Source organism: Acyrthosiphon pisum, chromosome A1 (genome assembly GCF_005508785.2).
Source record: "Acyrthosiphon pisum isolate AL4f chromosome A1, pea_aphid_22Mar2018_4r6ur, whole genome shotgun sequence".
Lineage (NCBI taxonomy): Eukaryota > Metazoa > Arthropoda > Insecta > Hemiptera > Aphididae > Acyrthosiphon > Acyrthosiphon pisum.
Genome location: NC_042494.1, coordinates 137550426 through 137574589, shown reverse-complemented (window position 1 = coordinate 137574589; position 24164 = coordinate 137550426). Strand labels below are relative to the sequence as shown.

Below are 24164 nucleotides of genomic sequence, written 5' to 3'. Positions count from 1 at the left end.
GGAAATCGCTACATGAGACATCGAGTGAATATCAAATGCTCGTAAAAATAGGAATTTCAAACGCTCATAGAAATTAAATTTGAGTTTCTCGTAGACATTTTTTTTCATTACATTTTAAAATCTTAGTTCTAAAAAGAAAAATTTTTACGAATTTTTAACTCAAAATAATTTGCTAATTTTCGTGATTTTTCCATATTTTGTTAATTTTTGAACTTTAAATGCTTATAAAAAAAAAACTGTGACTAAAGATTTTTAATATTTTTCAAATGCCATTGTAACAATATAGTAGGAGCCTGGTATTAAATGTTCAAGTATTTTTACTCAGCAAATAAAGTTTTATTGACATTCATAGAAATAAAAACTAATTAAATTGGAAACTGAAATTGTCCGTAAACAGCTCAAAACAAATCAAAATATTTTTAAAATTGTGTCGTGTATAGAAAAAGTAAATATAAACATTCAGTCAAAATTTCATGTATTTACGGTCATTTTTTTTAAAGTTACACCAAAAACCAAATTCAATTTTGTGAAAAATCGATTTTGCGTAAAAATTCCCGTTTTTCTTTAATTTTTCTTTTGTTTTTCCCGGTGCTTTTGAAAATTAATGGGAATTTTAAATTTTGACCTTCCCAACGGACCAACGATATTCACTTTCCAATCGAACAAGATACTGAAGTTGATAATCGAAGCATTATTTCGTCTACTTATCGTGTACACAGACACAAAAATTAAAAAATTAAAAAATAAAAACACACATCATTGTAAAATCAATGCATTCATCGTTCCACTCAGAATATAAAAAAATTAAAACAATTAAATGTAGGTAGTATTCAAATTATTGTTTTAACTAACACAACAATTGTCTTAGAAATCGATTATAATCTATAGTAGATAATCTTTAATATAATCTATTATCTAATATTATTCATTGAATAATATTATAATATAATATTTTGATACGTCGCATAATATTATTATAAGACGTATCAAACTATATTTGCGATGTTTTTAGTTTTGTTCAGTGAATTTCCTCGATGTGTCGTAGTCACACATACGAACCAAGACAAATTTTACTAATTTTTTTTTTTTTTTTTTTTTTTATTGATTAAGCATCAACTACATAGGTTATTAGCTTACATGTGTTAATTTCTACATTAAATGATTATATGTTATTGTACAGTTCTATTTTTTTAAAGTATAAAATTACGCTATGAAAGTTTGAAAATGGCCCAATTGCTTCGTACAGGTTGTCTGGGATGTTGAACTCTTTTCTAGCTTCATTGAAGTTTAGGCAGTGGATGATGATATGTTTGATGGAGTAGTTTGTATTGCATGTTGGGCAAAGGGGTGGATCTGTCTTTGCCATAAGATGTCCGTGTGTCAGTTTCGTGTGACCGATTCTGAGTCGATTAAGAATCACTTCATTTTTTCTGTTTATGTCAGTGTATTTCGGCCAGAGTACGACAGAGTGTTTTATTTCTCTTAATTTATTTTCCGTGGTCGTGTGCCACTGTGAGTTCCACAAATCAATACAGTATTTGTTTATGTTTCTTCTTATATCTACAAGTGAGGAAAAAGGAATGATTTCACCATCAGGACTGTTGACTGCATTTCTAGCCGCTTCGTCTGCCTTCTCGTTTTCCTTTATGTTGCAGTGACCTGGGGTCCATATAAATCTGATTTCTTTGTTTGATTTGGAAAGAAGGTTACTAATTGAAAGAGCCAATGGTTCTGATAGGGTTTTGGATTGTAGATTTGTTAAGGCACTAAGTGAGTCAGAACATATATCGATTTTAGTATTATTGATATCAAGGGCTAATTGAACTCCTTTCAATAGTGCTAGGTATTCAGCTGAATAAATACTCCTTAATTTATTGAGTTTGTACTGTTTGGTTGTATTGAGGTGTACTACTGCAAGTCCAATGCCCATTTCGGTTTTGGATGCATCAGTATAGATCTGAGTGCTGGTATTTGAAGTGTGTATTAGTTCATTAAATAGGATATTAAAAATCGTATTTGGTGTTTCTTTTTTAAGGTGTTCTGTTAAGCTTGTATCGACTAGGTAATTTGGTTGTTGCCAGGTGGGAATCAGACTGCTTTCGCGTTGACATATTTTGTTATATTCAATGTTGATATCCATCATCTCTTTTTGTAGCCTCAATCCTAATGGTCTTCTTAGTTTAGAATTGTATTCATATATATTTAAAAAGCGTTTTTTGTTTAAAAAGTGAATGGTTGAATTTTCCGGTGAAGATAAGATGCGAGCTATATAATTAAGTGATAATTTAGTTCTTCGGTACTGAAGTGGGGGTTCACCAGTCAAGGATAACAAACTAACAATCGGGCTGCTTTTGAATGCTCCAATTGAAAATCTCAGTCCGGCATTGTGGATCGTATCTACAATATTTAAGAGCTTTGATTCTGAGTTTCCATAACAAATAGAACCATAATCAAGTTTGGATCTTACAAGCAATCTATATACATTTAATAATATGGTTCCTTCAGCGCCCCATTTACAATGACTTAATGATTTGATGACATTAAGGCTTTTGTATGAATTTTTTTTAAGTGACATAATATGGGATTTCCAAGAAAGCTTTTTGTCGAAAGTGAGACCAAGTATTGAAATATCTTCAACAAAGGGTAAACGGGATGTACCTAGAAAGAGTTTTGGTTTCGTTAATTTCCTTTTATTTGAAAATAAAATACATTTTGTCTTTTGAGGCGAAAAAATGAAACCGGCTTTGAAGCACCATTCAAACAGGTCATTGAGGCATTTTTGGAGTGTTCCGGTCATTGCAGAAATTTGCGTACCTCGAATATAAATGTAAGTGTCGTCTGCAAAAATAATTGATTTTGCAGGATTTGTGATGATGCTGGGCAGGTTGTTAATTGCTGTTTGAAATAAAAAAATGCTAAGAGGAGAACCTTGAGGCACTCCGTTTTCTAACATAAATGTATTCGATGTTTGATCTCTAATTTTGACTTGGAAGGCTCGTTGGTTTAGGAAGTTTGTTAGAAAGATTAGCATGTTTCCATGTATGTTCCAATTCTTAAGTGAATTGATTACTCTATGTCCCCAAACAGTGTCGTATGCCTTTTGTAAATCGAGACTTATTAGTATCATTGATTGTTTATTGGCAAAGGTTTCTATGACTTCGGTTTCAATTTTTACGTGGCAGTCGGTGGTCGAGTGGTGTTTTCTAAAACCATGTTGACATGGTGAGAGGAGTTTATGATGAGTTGCGTACCAACTTAGTCGGTTGTAGATGATTTTTTCTAATAACTTGCTCATGCTGCAGAGTACCGATATTGGTCGATATCCTGTAGGTTTGAAGCTGTTTTGATTATTTTTTGGTATGGGTGTGATGATTGCATTTTTCCATTTGATCGGGATTAAGCCTGTTTTCCAAATTAGGTTGTAGAGACGTAGTAGAAGAAACTTGCCACTAGAAGGTAGGTTTTGTAAGAATATGAATGGAATTTTATCGGATCCACAACTTTTGCTTTTATTTCCCCGAAGACATAATTCAATTTCAAGCATGGTGATTGGTTCATTTAATATGTCATCTTGGCCAATATTGGGTAATAGATTTGTTGTGGTATCAGTTTCATTTTCTTTTTCTTATCTAAACTTGAGAAAATCGTGGGTTAATGAAGAGTCGCTGCTGTTAGTATAAAAATATTGGCCGATTGATTGGGCTATTTCTTGAGGTTCAGTAAGTATAGAATTTTTCGATAAAATGGTTTTAATTTGGGACGTGGGAATGCCTTTAATGACTTTAATTTTCTTCCAAATATTGGTAGTCGACTCTTTGCTATTAAGGTCTGTCGTAAATTTTATCCAAGATTTTTTTTTTTCGTTTTTTATTAAATACCGGACTAATGCTTTGTATTTTTTGAATTCAATAAAATCATTGAAATCATTTGTGCGTTTGAATTTATTGAAGGTAGTTTTTTTGTTCCTTATAGCATGTTTGATGGTTTTGTTCCACCATGGTACTGGTGGTCGTTTCTCAGAGTAACTATTTTGTTCAAAAATATTGGATGCTGTGTTATAAATTAGATTGCTGAGTTCCTCCATAGTATCCTCTACTTCATTATTATTTGAAAAGGAAAGGGAATGATTTATTATATTTTTTTCTATTTCTGCTTGGTAGGTATCCCAGTTGGCATTTTTCAGTTTCCATTTGAGACTATGAGAGTGTTTTTCATCCGGGTTGGTGTACTTTAAGGTTAGTTTAATTGGAAAATTGTCGCTACTAGAGAGCTCAGGCATTGTGTTCCATTCAAAATGAGGTGTAATAGTTGACGAAGAGAGAGAGAGATCAATTGCCGAGAGGTTTCCTGTACTAGTGCTTATTCTTGTTGCTTGACCATTGTTGAGGATATTAATGCTGTTGTTGTTATCGAGTATTTTTTTCTATAATTCTTCCTCTTTGATCGGTGTCATTACAGCCCCACAAGATATTGTGACTGTTGAAGTCACCTAGAATTATAAAAGGCGTAGGTAGTTGGTCGATAATGTTTTGGATATCAGTGTAGCTGAGGATCTGAGAGTTGGGTATGTACAAATTGCAAATAGTTAGTTTATATTTGACAGAAATTCTTACTGCTACTGCTTCTAGATTTGTGACAAGGGTGATTTCTTTGGAGGGATATTGTGTATTGATAAAGGTGGCCACTCTCCCACTAGCCCTAATATGGTTGGTTCTGTTTTTGAAAAAGTTTACACAATTTTTTAAAGACCCTGATTTGTTGTCGACGAAGTTGGTTTCTTGTATACATAGAGCTACTGGAGAGAACCTGTTGATTATTAGTTTTATTTCGTCGATTTTTGAGTAGAATCCATTAGGATTCCATTGGATGATATTAAAGATGTTATTGTTCATGGTTGGTTAGAGTTGTTTATTTGGCATAAGATGTTTGTATAAGGGTTGATGGTTTACTAGAAGGTTTCATCATCATCCCCGTCAGGCTCCGCGTTCTGACAGGCATTGAAGTCATGAATTATTTTTTTCAATGTATTAGATAATCTGGTTAGACGATTTTTAGTGCTTTTAACTGTTACATTTGGGTAAATTGTTGAAATAATTTATAGAATATCATCTGGAGTACTAGCGTATTCGTTACATAAATTTACGAGATCGGAGCAACCTTTTGCACTTTCGAAGAAATCTCTAAATTGTTCAAAGGTTAAAGAAAAATCCAGGTGTGTGTCAAACAGACCTTGAGTGGAATCTAAACATTCATCGATATTTGTATGTACTATATCATTGGAGCTGGAATTGGACCTTACTCTTAGTTTTTGTACATACCTTTGTATTTGATGTGGGTAGCCGTCGAGTGTGTTGCTGCCGGGAGGCTGCTTGGTTGATGGGGGGCTAGATGGTTGTAACGATTTTGGTGATGAAGGCTGAGACGTAGATTAGGTTGAAGGAGCTGGACGTTTAGCTGGCTGAGGAAGCGGTACTTTTGTTTTAGGGTTAGCAGTCAATTTAAGTTTGTCGATTAGTGAAGGTTTATTTGGCTGCTCATATGGAGTAATAATAATATCTTTGTTAACCGATTAGTCTAATAATACACTATGACTTTCTTGGGTATTATGAGTATTTTGAGTATTGACAATAGGTAACGAGGGAGATAAGTTTTTATCTTCAATTGAGGTTGGTGATAAATCAATAAGGGATTCCGTTACGGTTTCAGTCTCATTAGTGACATTAATTGGATCAGGTATATTTTTGCATTGACTAGAAAAGTGACCGGTTTGGTGGCATTGGAAACAAGTTACGATATCATCAGTGATAAATATTCTGAACGTAGTGTTATCTACGGTTACGGTGATTGAATTTGGTAGTTTGGTCGCGCTATCTTGGTTTATGTATATTTGTCTTCTAAAACTAAGTATGTGTGAAAATTGCTCTGTAGCGAATTTAGCTTTCATGTGTGTAATTTGCGACGGAGTTTTGATTCCTTGTTGATGGAGAGCGTTTAATATGAGTTGATTGGGAATGGTAGGGTAAACATTTGATAAAATGATTCTTTTAGAAGTGTTTATTAGTCTTCGAATAGGAATATCTATTCCATTGACTTGAATTGATGAATGAGTTTTTAGTAAATTTTCCATAACGGCTTGGCTGTTAAAAAAGACGCAAAATCTGTTATTGGAAATACGCGAAACAAATATGATATTCTCCGCAGGTACGATTTTAGTGATTGCCGATACATCTTCAATTTGTTTAATGTTATTGATAGAATTGAAAACAATTGCTTGGTTCATTTTCGGTAGAGTGGTATTTGAAGCTATCTCTGCAAATGTTTGATTATTAAGTGTGTGTTGAGAAGGACTGTCAGTGTTGTTCATATCGTTAGTGGAAATAGGCCTATCGCCCATTGTTGGGATATTACTTAATTGGTGTTACTAATGTAATAAAGATAAACATATTACCTGCACGTTGAGTGTACGGGTGCGTACTGCTATCGAAAGCTATAAATGCGATAATACGAAACAGACGTGTAGCACGGTCGGGCGGTGAACACGAACTGTTTACTAATTTGTATTCTTAAAAAAGACGATATATATTAAAAAAAAATATTCCCTGCAAATTTCGCACTAGAAATGATACGGTTTATTTCGTATCGTTACGATTGGTAACAGAATCGAAAAAAAAATAAGTGGGGAATGATTTCATATTACACTTGTTATTCTTATTTACATGAACATTTTGTTGAAATTATTATGGGAAATGTATTGAAGAAGGCTACGTTAAATTTCGTTACACGCTAATGAATTCATTCAAATCCTATTGCTGATTCGGAAATGAAGTTCAATACGGGGTATAATAGTAAAGTTATTTTATATTACAATGACTATTACAATAAAAGGTAAACAAAAATATAAGAATAAAATCAAACGTCAAAACATAGAACACTGTTTGTGACAGTGCTATTTTAAATACACATATTATTATATTGAGTTCAATACATGCATTATTAAATTTATTAATATTGTATGGACCGTTTTTAAATTGAGCTACTTTTAAATTTTTTAGTCAGGTGGCACTATAATACTGAGTGCTTTCCCAATTAAATATTATTCTCGTAACATCAAACATGGTTTCATTATATTGCTTATGGTACTCATTAGTTTAGTTTTTATTAGATCATTTAATGAAATACAATTTTTATTTGATAATTTAGAATCAGTCATTGTTCATTGTGTGATTTGTTTCAATTTTTATAGCCAATATCTTTGATGTTTATATTTTTGAAGTGAAACTTCTTTACTGGGGGTATGACAAAAATATTTAGTCACGTGACCGACTGATCAGAACGAAACGACTGAACGACACGCTAATAAGGCGCATGCGCGTCGTATATTTGCTACGCGACGGTCAGTATACCACCCCGCCACTCTTTTCTTTCCTAAGCCCAACTTAGCGGATATTGGAATTATAGATCCCGGACGCAGGGGATCTGAGTTTTTATGGCTGCAGAGTAATTTCCCCCATTCGGGTACAAAAGCCCCCACGCCCCTCATTTGTGTTGGCAATAACTCGGTGGGGTTTCAATTTAATGACCCTGGACCAACTGGGAACCGTTCCGGAGGTGCAAGACTACAGGTTTCCAGGTTTCTTAGGGAACGAGGCACCCCCTCCCCCTTTTTGGCTTTTTTGCTGTATTTCAGTCCAGGAGTTCACTAGGACCCGCCGCTGGGAAACGCAGGGTTTCGAAATCCCTCTACCTTGTGGGAGGAAATGTCCAACCGCTAATATATATTATATTAAACAGATCTTAAACTTTGCTTCAGAACACTCCAAACGACTTAAACATTTTTTTCCGGAACCAACTTAATTTAAAACGTTGATGGACACAACTGCTATAGCATGGCATCAAATTTCTGACCTTTTAGCATCACTAAATTTTTTCCTCTAAATCAATATTTACAAAAACAAATGCTATAGCAGTCATGCACCAGCAAGACCAATACACATAGAATGCTATGGAATGGCATGTCCAACAACGTGTTAATAATGAATAATGATCCAATGACACCAACAACAAGATCAGGAACTACGATTGATGCGATTTTTACACGGTACCTACCTAATGTACAATCAAGAACTTACAAATCTTATTTAAGCTATCATAGACCAATAATATCTAATTTTCCAAAAGAAATATCTACAGACGAATCCTCCGACGAATAAGTACATGGAAATTTATGAATTAGAATAAGTTTATTCTAATTCTTTGTTTTTGTATATTTTTCTATATAAAAAACCTATATAGAGTCTTAAGGATGTACACCAAACCTATCACTATTAAATGTTTTAGATTGTAATATTTATTTTCAAAAAATAGACAAACATCCTTATAAATTAATGGGATGATAGATATATGACCTATACGTGGTGCACCCCGGGTAATGCTAACAATATATCGAAAAAGTCTACATAGTATATATAGTCAATATAGCCTACATAGTCAATAAGCCTCGATTTAAACATGTCGTTAGCTGTGATGGACCCGAACTGTTATTCCAACCTGTCAGTCACGGCATTATTTATTTTCTCGTGCCTTAGTAAAGTAGTTTCATTTCACACGCGCGTACTTGCAACACGCACCTTTTTTTAGATCATAAACGGTAAAATGTGGCTATTTTTATTTTATAAAACACATTTAATCTTATTTTTAAACGGTTTCTATCATATTTTTATAGCCTTAGGGTTGAAAATTTTAGATTCTGAGCGGAGCGAGGGAGCTATTTTAGATTGTACTTTGATAAAATATTTTTTCCTATTTTCAATACAGAAAAAAATCATTGAAACTAAAAAAAATAAAATAAATTTCATGTTGACATTAGCATATTATTATTGAATTTGAATTTTACATATTTTATTGAGACATAGTCATTGGTCAATGGTTATAGATTGTATATCAACATTTTGTAAAAATATAGTATATTTGTCTTATTAATCTGTTAATAAAATACAATTAAAACCATTTTTTCCCCAAAATAATCGCATATATTTTTTTATGATTATTATAAAATAGTCACTAGGTGATATAAATTATTATTGTTATTAACTTGTTCTAGACAATCAATACAAGTACATACCCTATTTTTCGTAACAGTTGGAAAATCACAGTAGATGGTATGTCTAAATTATGTTGGTTGAATTCAAAACATATTAAACAAAAAAAAAAATATAAAAACAAGATAGATGTAGAAAAACATCTCACATTAGCATCAAATCAGTGGCGGATCCAGGGTGGGGGGGCAATGGAAATCCCCCCCCCAACACCGTTGTTTTCCTTTGTTTTACACTGTGTTTAGCTAATTTTGTAGCCAATTTTGCAACTTTTTGTACTTTTGCCCCCCCCCCCATGCCCTTCCAAAAAATAAGCCCTGGATCCGCCACTGCATCAAATAATGTGTCATATTATGAATTAGTATGAACATCGAAAATTATAATATCGATTTCGTTCAACGATGCTAATCATCATTAATTTTTGTACAAACCCAATGCCATAACCGTCGGACTTAATATCCGAAATTTGTCATCTTCTATTATTATTCTGCTATGGCCACTGGCTGTGACTCACGAAATAGCCGCGTTTGACAGACCAGTGAAATATAGTCAAATTAAATAAAAATTATCTATCCGTGCATAATATATTTTGTCTTGTAGTGACAACGCTGGTTGGTCAACTGCCCAATAATGTCAAGTCCAATTTACGGTATATATATGACTTAACTGAATCTTTCGCCGTTTTTCGTCCAGAGATTCGGTTTTACTTAATGTTTAGTTTATACGTTCATAAACATTAGAAATTAGATACCCACTGAGAAATTTAATATGGACGTTAATATATGGCCTACCTATAATTTAAATTTTATTTTCCGGATTTATGAATACATTTCGTGATGTCTTAAAATCTTATATAACATGTTGAAAAAATTCAGTATGTTGAGAAAATCATTATTGATTAAATTACAATAATAATAATAATAATGGTAAAAAAGAAATGCAATATTAAATAACACGATATATTATATATTTTTTATTTTTTTTTACAATTCATAAATCTGTGGTTATTTCCATTTATGATATCTAAATAATCTATTTATAGGTAGGTAAATTTATTCTTATTATAATATATTTTAATAAAATGTTCTTAAAATATATAATATTTTATAATTTATTTTTCGTGATAGGTAAATTTTATAGTTACTTATGTTCGTTTTTATTTATTCCTTCACAGAAATATATATCTCTCGTGGGAGCGAAATAAAAAAAATTGTATTGAGCCATTATTATAATCAGATATAGTACCTATTAAATATTACTATTAGCTGGGAATCAAATATAAAATTGTTTCATAGTAATCAACGGTTACGCGTGTAATACTTAAAACTAAAATGTCCCTTCCGGTTAAATATGCATATTTTATCGATAATTATTATTATCGTTTAATAATATGTTCTATGAAAGTTTGTGACAGCATAGTATAAATGTTATTTCTCACATACAACGATTAAGTACCTATTATACCTGATGTTGGATATTTACAAAATCATAAACGTTTTTGATTATTTCAACATGATTAATTTATAATATATTAAACATTATATACAATAATATTATGATATGATATGTATATATATTTGTATATGTTTTATTTTTAAATAAATTTAACTATAATATAGATATCATATTTTGTTTCACTTACATCAACGAAGATTACTTTTAATTAAAACCGTCTGAATTATACTCAGTACCATGTATTTTTGCTCACGGAATGTGTACCCACCAATCTTTAAATTATTATTGTATCTCACAATAATTGTGATATTTTCTATACATGATTATATGATAATATGCTTCTATTACCAAACTACTTATGGTAGTTGTTCATAATATTATATATAATGGTTTTCGAAGTATTTCATACGAATTGGGTTATTATATTAAATATACACTAGAGCTAGTAATTAAAGAAATAATAATTCATTATAAAATATGTGATCTAAACAATAATAAAAGTATTTTTGAAATAAGAATACATAAACATATAACCTTGGAATTTTGTTACATTTTCATCTGCAATAGTAAATCATGAATGGTATACAAAATAATTAAAATATTTTACCATTAAATATGTCAAAAACATTTTCGTTATTGTAGTAATTTCGTTGAGCTCGTAAACATTAATTAACATGCCTTTAACAGGCATTTAATGTAATACGAAATATACACAAGGCATATAATGTATATGGTGGTATAGTGGGTAGGTGTACCTATGATATGACTCTCGTTCAAAATGTTCGAAATTATAATGTAAAGTAATAATATTATTAAAAAGAAACGTTAGGATGAACATTTTTAAGTTTCAAAAACTTCTACCATACAAGACAAGAGAGTATGACACATAATATATTATAAGTTTAGGTGGTACATGCGTGTCATGTGACCAAGCCCAGGTGGGGTGTCGTCTTGCGTGAATATTCAGTTAATATATGCATACCAATGTCAGAGATTACGTAAAAGGGGATTTCCATCGCTGCAAGGCTCAACACAAAAAGGTTTTAACAAGACAATACCTATCAATTTTAAAAAGGGCACAAATCTTTTAAATCATTACATATTTTTTTTTACCGATCGGCAATATTACGACGACGATACCTAATTTAATATTATCGAACCGAGAGACTTAGACGTCAAAGTTCATTCGTGAAAAAAAATATTGCGTGTATAAATTCTTTTGTTTTAATATAAAGCTGCTGTAGTTGTATATTAATATAATTTTTTTTCCTTCGCCGCATGTTTTCCTTTTTCACTGCGGTAATTACATTATGTTTAACGTGCAATTCTCTTCTCGAAAATCATTATTTTACCACGTACACATACGGGTAAATCACAAAGACTTTGACCGGTAATTTGTCACTCACACAAAAACATTTATCGTGTAAACATATTACCATGATGTTATATAATAAATTATGGCATGCAAAACATATATGTATGTACTGCAATATGAAATCATACATACACAACATTTTTAGAAATAATTTTTAATATTTAATGTAAGGCATTATGGTAAGTGAAAATAATTTATTAAAAAAATTCAAAATAGATATCAATAAAATATTTTTATTTTCACAAATAGTGTTCTTTTTAACAAGAAAAAATAAATTAGTTTATATATAATGGTTGTTGGAAAACGTGTCTGATTGTAATTTTCTCAATAAAATTTCAGATGGGTATTTTTTAAAATATTTGTGTAGTTTTGTTTATTAAACATTGAATGATTGGAAAGAAAGCTTATTTTTTTATTTATGATGGCATATTTCTTTTGTATATTTATATGAGGAACCTATATTTTTAATTTTGTATTATAATGCAGAATATTTTTTTTGCTATAAAATTTATTTATGTATAAAAAAATAATAAATACTGATCTTTTATATTTATTATAATAATAGCAACGTGCCAACATTAAACACGTATAGCAGTACAACACGAATTGTTTACATTTTCAAAATTAAAAATAAAACACAAAATACATTGACTGAAAAAATGAGTGGCTCTTACTAAAAGAATCTTTTTCTATAATATCTTAATTAAGAAAACAATTTAGAAGTATACACTATAGATTTATTAACTTTCTAGTTTAGTTCGTTTATTATTTTCCGTAACTTTTTTTAAAAATGGAACCACTGTAGTGATAAAATGTATGAATAGTTCACAAAAATATGCTATTTTAGACTGACAAACTGGGAATGGAAATGTGTTTGAAATTGAATTCTAATCGTAATGGAATACTTGTATAAATTCAACTTATTTTGAAGTATATATTCTGCTTATATATACATATATATACACGCATTTTATAAGGTAAATATAAGTAACAATACGTGTTACCGGAATAGTGTTCTGAATCAAGGATGAAATAGAATTCTTAGAAATGTTATATAACATAAAATTTGATCAGAAAATGTATATTAAGTACATATTATATGCGTAATATTAAGAACACAATTAATGGAGATTTTAAATAATGACAAAATTCAAATTTGGTATAATATGTATATATATATAATATATGTGTGTGTTGAAAACAGAAACCATGGAAAAATATAAAATAACAAAAAGTTTACAAGTGGGTCACTGTATAATATGGTTGGTATTAAATTTGAACTCAATGATAAAATATCATTGTATACGGAAAACGATTCAGAGCGGAGACGGTTTGTCAGTTTATATTAAATTTATATTGTTATTACTTATTATTCAAACGGTAAATGATAAGTTGAATTAATATATAATTATAAAATTACAACAAAATTACAACTTTATTTTAGTAACAAAATACTAAAATTTAGTTTAAATAACTAAAATCGTTATTCTGGGTTATTCAATACGTAATTTCGTTCAAATTTGAACTTAAAATAAATATTAAAAAATCTGAGGTTTTATATTTTTAGATTTATTGGTTACAGAATAATTTATTTACCTGGAATTTTATTTACATTTTAATCCTTAGCTATAAAAAATAAACATATTATTATCTACAAAATCAATTTTAAATTTTAAATTTGATACATTTTGTCAATATTCAAACTTTAAATGCTAATAAAAAAGATCGTGTCTATATATTTTTAATATTTTTCACCTGCTATTGTAGCAATAATATATCAGAAGAATATTTTATTGCATTATCACGCTTTTTATCCAACGAATAAAATTGTATTGACATTCATATATAATTTTTATATTGTTTTTCCCGGTGCTTAAAAACTATTGGGAATTTTAAATTTTTACCTTTCGAATGCACCAGCTAGATTCATTTTTCCATCCAGCAGGATAATGTTGAAGAAATTCTAGGCAGTGTTACTGCCCCAAACGGTGGTGACAGACAAAAAAAAAACACATAATTGTAAAATCAATATATTCATCGCTTCGCTCAGAACCTAAAGTTAACCATAATAAGGTGGGTTTTATATTTAATCCACTTTGAATCGGTGTAGTTATATAAAATACTACATATTTTGTTTTTTGTCGTGTTTTAGTATGAAACAATCAATATTATATGCATACATACATACATTGATATTAAGTCCAAAATATAGTTAATTAGAGTTTTTAATTTGTCAAAATGAATTATATTATTAGATAAACAATATTATTAAGACAAATATATTTTATTGAATATTTAAAGTAGCTCTTTCACTTGAATTAATATATTCCCATTACGTGCAACAGAAATGGTGTAATAAAAGAGTCTCGCTGTGGGTAAAGTTATGAAATACAATCATATCCAGTTGAAGGATCAATTAATATAATAGGGAAATTTTAAGACCAAATGGTATGTAGTTCTAAATAGCATTCCAGCAACCTTGTTGCAAAAATATAATAATATATAATATGAATAATTTATAATAATTATAGACAAGTGATGAGTGACTTAACTTGTTTGAACCAACTTCAACCAATTTATTTTCGCAGTCCCTTTGGTGGTGTTGTGTTAGTTCAATTCACTTTTTGTTTTCTCGTTTGTGATCTTGTTTGCGTGCCACTTTGAGTTTCAGTCTCCTCATTTTTTTCCTGTATACACCTTCTTATTTTCACGTAAGTATTTTCATTTCCAATCGGGAAAAGAGCTGAACACATGTTTACTCCTATTTTCAGTGGTACCGCTATATACCATATTATTACCATCACTATCCAGAATACATGCCATCTACTGTAAATGATTCCGATCACCTTTTCAACATGTATAGCCTTCTCATGCTATGACCTACTCTGTTATATTTTATTTACCTTCACTAGCAATATCATCACGCAATTAGCTAAAAACAATAAAATCTCCATCTAAAAATCTAGTTCAACAATCAATTACATTTTACTGGCAATTTATAAATTAAGTAAAATACAAAACATTAGTTGTCCTTAATACAAAATTCTCGTTGAGGACATAACATCCCGATTTAATAATCTGTTTAATAACACATTGACATATTCATATTATAAAAAAAAAATTATCGAAGAAAAATGTATGTAAAGGATGCAGTTACCCAATGTTAGTTTTCCTATATATTTTTATTTGATTGCCTCGGATAATGATAATGGTGAGCCATTATAAATCATGATGGGAAGGTGGTTAGTAATGGACCGTAATTAAAAACCACATGGTATAATATATTTCTTAAAAGTTGTTCTTTCCTTGTGGTTCGTAAAAATATTGCAAAAACTAAAAAAAAATGTGTTTAATGTAGGAAAATTATGTTTTATCCAAACGAAATAATATATTATTAGCTTTATTTCTACCTAAAAAATTACCACAGAAAATTAAAATACACTATTTTAAAACCAATGCATATAAATTCTCACTTCACTCCCAATCTAAAAAGGTAACACCTAAGCTTAATAATCGATAAATATAACTACTAATCGCAATGAATTGTAAACAATGGCAAGATGTTACCAATGTCTACCGGAAATTAAACTTTCAGAGTGTTTATGTATCTACACGTTTTCATTTCAGATGTACACAAATGATGCTGAATTGTCGAGAGTATTACTCGATGAAAATACATCTCCTCCTACATTAGGGATGCTAATGATATTTGAATATAGAATATTTCAGAGACAAACTTGTGTTGCTTTTTGATCTCTGGGATCAACTATGTATAACACAGTACATTCGCCTCTTAAACTTTCAATTTGAACTAGTCAAAAGGGTCCTATGTCCACATGGCTGCATTCATATATATACCGTCAACATCAGCCTCTAAAATCTTGATATCATACGATATTTTATGAATTCCCACGTCGAAATAAACAGTTACTTTATGTATTATTTATTATCTGTATAGAACATGCTTTTGTTTCATAATATTATTATTATTTTATCCGTATAATATATATAATAATATGAATCTATAACCAGAGTAAATTTAATTCAAACACAACTCTCACTCACAACCATAGTCATATTTATCTCGTAAAATGACAGAAGTACGGTACACGATGCTGAATTCGATATAAACGAATCTTTGTGATTGTTTTGTACACATATTTCACAGAGAGATATAACTCGGTTCTTGTAATCTATGAATTGACATTCGAAATGCAAATCATGCTCATACGTCACGGTCGTTTTTATTTTTCAGTAACGAAGGCGTATTGGCACCAGCCGGCGTCTCCAACGTTCAACAAATTCCTCCTACAAGTCGGTGTCAGGCCATTTCCTGAGCTTAACCATATATCCGACAAGATAGGTTGGTCAGACTTCCGGCGAGGCAGCAGTCTGCCATCGGTGCCGTCAACTGCCGGCACAATGTTTTCCAAACTCAAGTCGGGCACGTCGTCCGTCAGCCAGGGTGCTCAGGTGTTGTCCACCAACAATATCCTCAACCTGTTCGAGGTCGGTAAATTCGTGTGTTCGGCTGGCCCCGAGCTCATATGGAAGGTCTACGAAGGGTTCCGGAAACCGGATGGAAAGGTAAGCCACCGACGATCAGTAAATATGATTACGGTTAAGTGAAACGCACTTCTTATCGGGGTCGATAAAATAGGTATTACACAAACTTTGAACAAAGTAAGATTATTAAATACCTCAAGTTATGTTATTATTATATCTGTTAGTACGTTAACTTCTCATTGAGAAATTATGTAGTAGGTACCTGATAGTAAAAATTAATCAATAACTGTGTAAATATTTTACCTTTCTACATTTTCAAAAATAAAATTGATTAATTGCATATTACAACAATCAAATTAAAAGTCATCAACCTAAAATTACAAGTATTGAGATGGAATATAAATAGTTAGGTACTACAAAAATATATATTAAATAATAGTTGCTATAAAATCATAAATTATATAAAACGCTGTTGATTTGAATATTTTGCGTTTTTTTTTAATTAGGCATACGATAATAATTTGTTATTAATACTTTATTTATTTTACATTTTTACGGAAAAAAAAAAAAAACAGTAAAATAGGTTACAGTTTTGTATAATATCTTTGTTTTACAATAAAACTTGTAATCAAATAAACAAAACTCTTAAAAATCTCATTAAACTTTTTTTCTTATGAAACGTTATAAGTTGTAGAACACACATAGTAAACAATTATTTCTTCTTAAAAATTTTATAAATCCCAATCACCAGGGAACCTATACCTAACTAAATAAAATTTACATACTTTTATAAATAAATCAATAAATTAAAAATAAAAATATTACAAATTACATTGATTTTTTTTTTCAACTTCAGAAACACTTAAGCTCAAATTATTAGAGAAAAACAAAGTTATAATTAGTGAATTTATGTATGGTACGCCATATGCAGTTTGAACCTTTGAATTTAGTTTTAATATTTTCACATACAAATCGGATGCTCTGAACATTAAATGTAGTTAGCTAAATATTTCAGATGCCGAGTTGAAAAATAATTGATTAGTATTTTTTTTAATCCTATAAAAATATTATACTATTAAAAACAATATATTTGGTTTTAAATGTTGTACAATTAACATTTTTTTTTTGCAATAAAAAATGTTCAAAGAATTTTTATGGGATGATTTTTAACAATTTATTGAAACGATTTTATTATAAAGCATTCATTAATTTTATTATCGGGTATGCAATGCTATAATAAAAATACACAGTTTATTTTGTTCTATGTTTGTAGCCTAAATGTTGTTAAATTATTAACAATACAATAAATTTAAATTTATGTAAACATTAACCAGTTATCAGTTATTATAATATGGTGCATTGGTGCCACATTAACCGCTCCATTCAGAACCTAACATGTAAATATTTGTCAAAAGTATATATACTATATATTCAAGTTTATTTTTTTATCGAAATCAATTATTTTTTTCGATTAGTAAACACTCGTTAAAACTAAACAACTAAATAAATATGTTCATAAATAACTAAAATGTAATTACAGGAAAAATTTTGTTTTAAAAATGTATTAAAGTTTTTGAATTTTTAAGTGTTATTATTTTAAATCAGAAATAATAGTTTAATGATTGTAACTGTGTAACTCTTGAAAATATGTGACTCGTAGAATTTTTGCCAACTTCATAAATATCTAACTTAGAAAGTGTTGAACAACCTATATAGAAAAATAATAATATTACGTCTGTTAAGACTCATAGATATTTATTTTAAACATATTATTTATACTTACTTGAGTTTGTAATTAATAGAAATTATTTATTAGATGCTATTGAAATATGTATCCACCTTTTTGTGTATTTACAAGAAACTAATGGAATTATTTTGGTTTAAACTTTTAAATTTTAAATTCTAAAATTAAAACTAAAGGTGCTATTAACATGGAAAATGGAAAAAATAGCTGAACTACATAATTAAAATATTAAACTAATGGTCCATTACCAATTAACTAATTGCAGTTTGTCTCTGAAGAATTATTTTTTTAATGTGATTTATGAGCAGTTTTCTTTTATTAATTTCTATTAAGCCGTTAATTATTGAAGAATTATATTGAATTTGAAAATAAACCACTAACAATAATGAGTACTTATGACATTCTAAAATTTTCATTTCCTGCTATTATTATGAACACAACACCATTTTCTCAGATAATTTTAATGAGATCTGTACAGCAATCAGCATCTAGTTACATGTTTACTCACCGCAATTCAGGTATCCTATTTAAGGTATCCTATTAACCTATTTCACAAGCATGAAGGACAATATCTCACCATGACATAAACTTTGATGCAGATATGTAGGAGGGAATATAATAGATATCCCTGTTTAATGATGCTAATATATTTGATTATAAAATATCGTCAGGGAATTATTTATTATAATTAGAGTGCGGATTGGTAAATATTAAATACCAACCGAATATGTGCTAAATATTTTAAATATGCATAGATATATTAACTAAAATGTTCAAATATGCATGAAAAAAAAATAAACATCCACTCAAAATTAGCAAAAAAGACATTTATTTTTTTTAAATATTTAATTAAAATTATGAAACGCGCTATATGTATCTAATATAAATTATTTTCTTTAAAATATGCATCTATATTTTGTAGGTAGTTTTAATTTAAAAGAACAAAATAGGAATCATATAATATAAAAAAGTATCTTAAAAGAAAGTTACATAAGTACCTAAACAATTTGTATTTTGTTGGTAGTTTACTATGAGAAAAATTTAACTCACAAATATATTTGGGAAACCTACGACTATATCTATTCATATATTTCGATATTTATTGAAAGTATAAATATGTAATTTTTTTCTGTACCTATATTACAACAGAAATTATTTTAAAAATGTCTACAAAAAAAACAAAAACACCGAAATATGCACTAAAAAATCGCATATGCAATTAAAGCGTGAAATAAGCCCTTAAAAAATAAATAAATGGGTAAATATCCAAAAATACAATATAATACTCACCATTAAAGTTGCATATAGTTTAAATCGATATGTCATAAAACAAATTATGTGCTCACTTAGCATAATTATTATCACACGATATCAACCAGAATAAATATGCAAATGGCATACAAATCCGCCCTCTAATTATAATTTACTATATGATAATTATACATAAAATAATATATTTTCAGATATTGGCATAACTTCAACTGTTTATAATAAACAGTTAATTTAGATAGCAAATAAATAAATTTGTTTTGTCTTTTTATTTTACATAAACTTTTTATAGTTACGATGTACCTACCTAAATTATTATTATGTGGGTTAAATTTTGTCATAACACTAGAATACTGGATATATGTAATAATTGTGTGTGATTTATTAAACAGTTATGAATAAAATTTATAAAAATAAACTTAATTAAGGAAATTATAGTTACCTTTTCTGTACAAAATTAACGTAGGTTATAAAATTAAGTTTTAAAATCCAAGCACGTATCACTTTAACTTTACTAACTTTCTCGTTTGTTATGATACGCCATTATAAAAAGCAATTTAAGAATAAGTATTTAAAAATGTATATATTACAAACGATCTTATTTAAATCCTATGTAATAGATCGAAAAATTATGCAAAACTGTCAATCATTATATAACTATAAGTATAAGTGAAGATTTAAAAAAATCAAATTATCTTTAATATTTGCTTTGGATAAAATATTATGATATTATAAATAAATATTATTTTTCATTGCATTTTCTGTAATATTATTTTTAAATTAAAATTTGAAAAATTGAAAATGTAATGTTTTATTTACCAACAGATTATAATCCCAGAGCTTAAAAAGTATATTAATTAATTTAAAAAAAAACATTATTTGAATGTTTGATATTTATTTGATACTCCATGATTGTTTTTAAAATAATTTTAAATTAAGTAATGAAATAAAAGATAAGTTATAACTGATAAACACTTATTAGTTTAAAACCATTTTTCCAGTTCACTGTTCTGATTTATTTAGACACATCCATTCAATTTTCATCATTTAACTGATATTATTTTAGAAAAATAAATTTTTTAATGGGATAATAATTTGTTAGAAATATTTAAAATATGACTTCATCGTTTTTTTTTTTTTTATGAATAGTTTAATAAATTAATATCATATTAAAAATATAGTTTAATGTAGTATGTACCTACTAAAAATCGAAATTAAAATAAGAATATCAGATATTCTGTTAAATTTAAGTTCTAAGTTTCTAAACATAAGTGTAGAATACCTTAAATACTATACTCATTACCCACTCTGTGTTTGTCTGCCCATCATCTGTTTGTCAGTACACAGTTGTACAATTGTGGATTTTTCAATTTTAATATTAATATTCATAATTCAAAACAAAAAAACTTTAAATACATTCAACTAGAGACTTATTAAGATAACGTTTTTTGATACTACAGTAAGATAAATAAATTATTTTGTAACAGACAACAGTAAAGCAAATTATTACTAGCAAATATTAAAAATATCAAAATTGTACTATTAAACATAGATTTATACTAGCTTAGGTCGGTACCTAAATATGCTGTCTGGAAAGGTTACCAAATAAATTTTAAATTGTATATGTAATTATAATTTATTATGTCGTATTAAAATACGTTTGGATACCAGAAATTTTGCATGAGCTCTCCTAAATTATTTATTATTTATTTTTAAGGAAATATTATAATACGAATATTCCTTTTTAAACAAATCATGACTTTTTTATTAGAATATTTATGAATAATTAATTGATTTTATTAATACTTAAACAGAAAAATACTCGACGACATCCATCGTGTGTTTAAATAAAACATCTTGAATTATTTTAGTAGCTAATGCAAATATCGTCTTTTTAAAAAAGATTTTACTGAATACTGATTGCGGATTACCTACTACGTTATGCGAAAAAAAAAACAATATTCTTTATAAACGATTTGGTGTTTGCCAAAGTGTTTATTGGTACCTACTAGTTTAATTAAAACTAGGCTTTTGAAACAAATTAAATATTGAAATGTTATCAAATCTCTACTTTAAATTGTTATGTTGATTATGCATAATATTATCTAAGCATTTTGGTTATTATTCTTGGAAACTCGTCCTTTGCAATATTCGTGATCCTGTTTAGCTTTTAAATGAAAACGCTATCAGTCTTATTTGTTTTAATTTCAGCAATAAAGGTGTTAATTATTTGTAATATGTAGTTGGTTTAACAAAGAATTGTATTTATATACATATTTTTAACAAATCACTATACCTAAAAATTATGCATATAATCATCATAATGTACCAAAAAAAATTCAAAAATAAAATATAGGTACCAGCTATACTGTAGTTTTTACCTGCTAAAAAAAAATAGGGTCTATTTGTCTAAATTGACTTAAAATAACGTAGTGATCTCAATAAGAGTAGTCTATAATTTATCTCATTTACATTTTATTTTAGCAACTTATATTTATATATTATTGTTTCAATTATTAATTATTAATCGTTTTTAGTTAGACTGGCGAGTTGTTTTTGTTTTAATCCGTTAAGTTGAGTATGCTCGTTGGAGCATCAAATTTAATATATTATATAAAAATTAGTGTTTAGATATTCAGGAAAAAAATACTGATAATATCTAAAAACGGATGGACCTTTACGTGAAATGTATTTTAGGAACCATTTATTAGTTATTAGTCATTACTCATCATTACAATACAACAATAAATAACAAAACGATTCAAATGTATTTTTTTATTGCATAGGTATAGATATGTATTTATTAAATTCAGGCATGTACACAAAAAAAATTCTGAGTAGGGGTGGGGGTTGAACCCCCAATCACCCCTGTATACGTGACCCTGATTACATAATGAAGTAAGAAATATAATAATAGCATAATAATGATTATTTGACTATTGTCATTGGACTCGAATTTATTCCAATGCAGAACTCTTATATTTCCACCTCGTTTAGTTTCTACCGGAATAATGGTATTTCGGATAATTGATTTTCGAAAGCTGAATCAGATTGGAATAAATGGTAATACCGACAACAGGAAACGATACCATTATCATGCTAACGATATGCGGTGAGTGGCAACACAGTTTATCGGCTGACTCTTATGTCAGCCAAATAATTGACTAACGGGTTCCAAATAAAATATATACGGAGAACTTTGAAGACACTAAGGTTGAATAATCGCTATTCGCACTGCCTTGGATAATTCCGACTAACGAGTGCCTCAACGGTTTTAATGACTAATAAGTGGAAAAAACACGATGATATTATTTATTTATACCGAAAATTAGCAATCGACATTTTATAATGAAAGATAATTAGATATAATCATTTTGATTATAATGGCATTTTCATCAATCGCGTAAGATTCTTCTTCTTCGTCAAAAAAAGCATGTGTGTGGGGGGGTGGAATTTTATGATACGGGTAACAATGTTTATATTATACTATTGTTTAGTGTCGAATGATAGCCACCACCATTGGTGACTACAGGACCGTTCTTGTTACTTTGTAGTTTGTGTACAATGTACATTTATGTTACTACTTCGGAAACATGTTCGATTCATCACTGTTATTATTAGTATCGTTACGAATATGTTTATGTTCGTGTAGTTTCACCAAATTTAAATTCATAAATAAAAATACTTGTAATAAATTGTTTATTTCACCGCTAAAAGTACCTAGGTACAAATTTTAAATTACAATGTATTTAACCTATATAATAATAATATTATGTTAATGGATTTCACGTGAATTATAACTGTATATTATAATTATAACTGGTCCAGTAGATGTAACGTTTGAAACAAGATTTTGGAAAATTGTGACTGTGTGTCAAAGAGCCATATTAAAATTGTGTAATATTTTGTATGATTTGCTTAAAGTCAAATCAAATATTAAAAGTTTTGTTTTGGCACTTTATACAGTTTTAAGACGGCTAATTTATGTAAATATTTTAAAAGTTTTATTATTTTTCATCAAGAATTAAAATATTAACATAAGTTTAAAGCATCCGCATGAGGCCGCTAGACGATTTTATCATAGAATAATTACAGTAGAACTTCCATATAACGGTCACCGAAGGGACTGAAAATAATGACCGCTATTTAGAGGTGCCCGTCCTTTTTTTTTTTTTCCTGTTTCAACCGACGGCGTCGCGGGGACAGCTTTCGCAATACTTCCGCGACGCCGGGTAGAGGTGCCCGTCCTACAGAGGTAGAATAACACTAGGATACACTTGACGGGACCAAAATAGAATCATTTATTAGTAAAAGATACCAAAAGGTTAAAATTAATGATGTTTATAGTGATGACTTATTAGTTAATTATTCTGTACCTCAAGGAACTGTTCTTGGGCCACTACTTTTTATAATATAGGTACATTAATGGTCTGCTTAACCTAAATTTAGGAGGTAAGGTTTTGTGTTTTGCTGATGACACGGTTTTCCTTGTTAGTAACTCTTGTCTAAATAATTTAAAACATGAAGCCAATATTGGTATTAATTTAATTAAGAATTGGCTGGATAATAATTAATTACAACTTAATTTTACCAAATCCAACTTCATACATTTTAGAATAAAAAATAATATAAATAACTTAAACTTTGATAAATTAATTTTACACACTGTTTTTTGTAAAAGAGAAGGAAATAATTGCGTCTGCCCTATAATAAATAAAAC

The 24164-nt window shown here is 28.9% G+C and overlaps 2 protein-coding genes across 3 annotated transcripts in view; one reads left to right on the top strand and one right to left on the bottom strand.

Annotated features, from left to right (window-relative positions):
- The window catches only part of LOC100167286 (SCY1-like protein 2), a 181351-nt gene that overhangs the window by 56708 nt on the left and 100479 nt on the right, over positions 1 to 24164 (top strand). For both annotated transcript variants that reach the window (XM_029488421.1, XM_029488420.1), the window contains one exon: positions 16181 to 16512. In XM_029488421.1, coding sequence (XP_029344281.1) covers positions 16348 to 16512 — 165 coding nt within the window. In that variant the 5' untranslated portion in view covers positions 16181 to 16347. The remainder of the gene's footprint in view (positions 1 to 16180; positions 16513 to 24164) is intronic.
- Positions 1163 to 3544, bottom strand: LOC107883144. Its single transcript, XM_016802645.1, has one exon. It carries the CDS (start codon positions 3542 to 3544, stop codon positions 1163 to 1165), a length of 2382 nt encoding a protein of 793 aa, XP_016658134.1.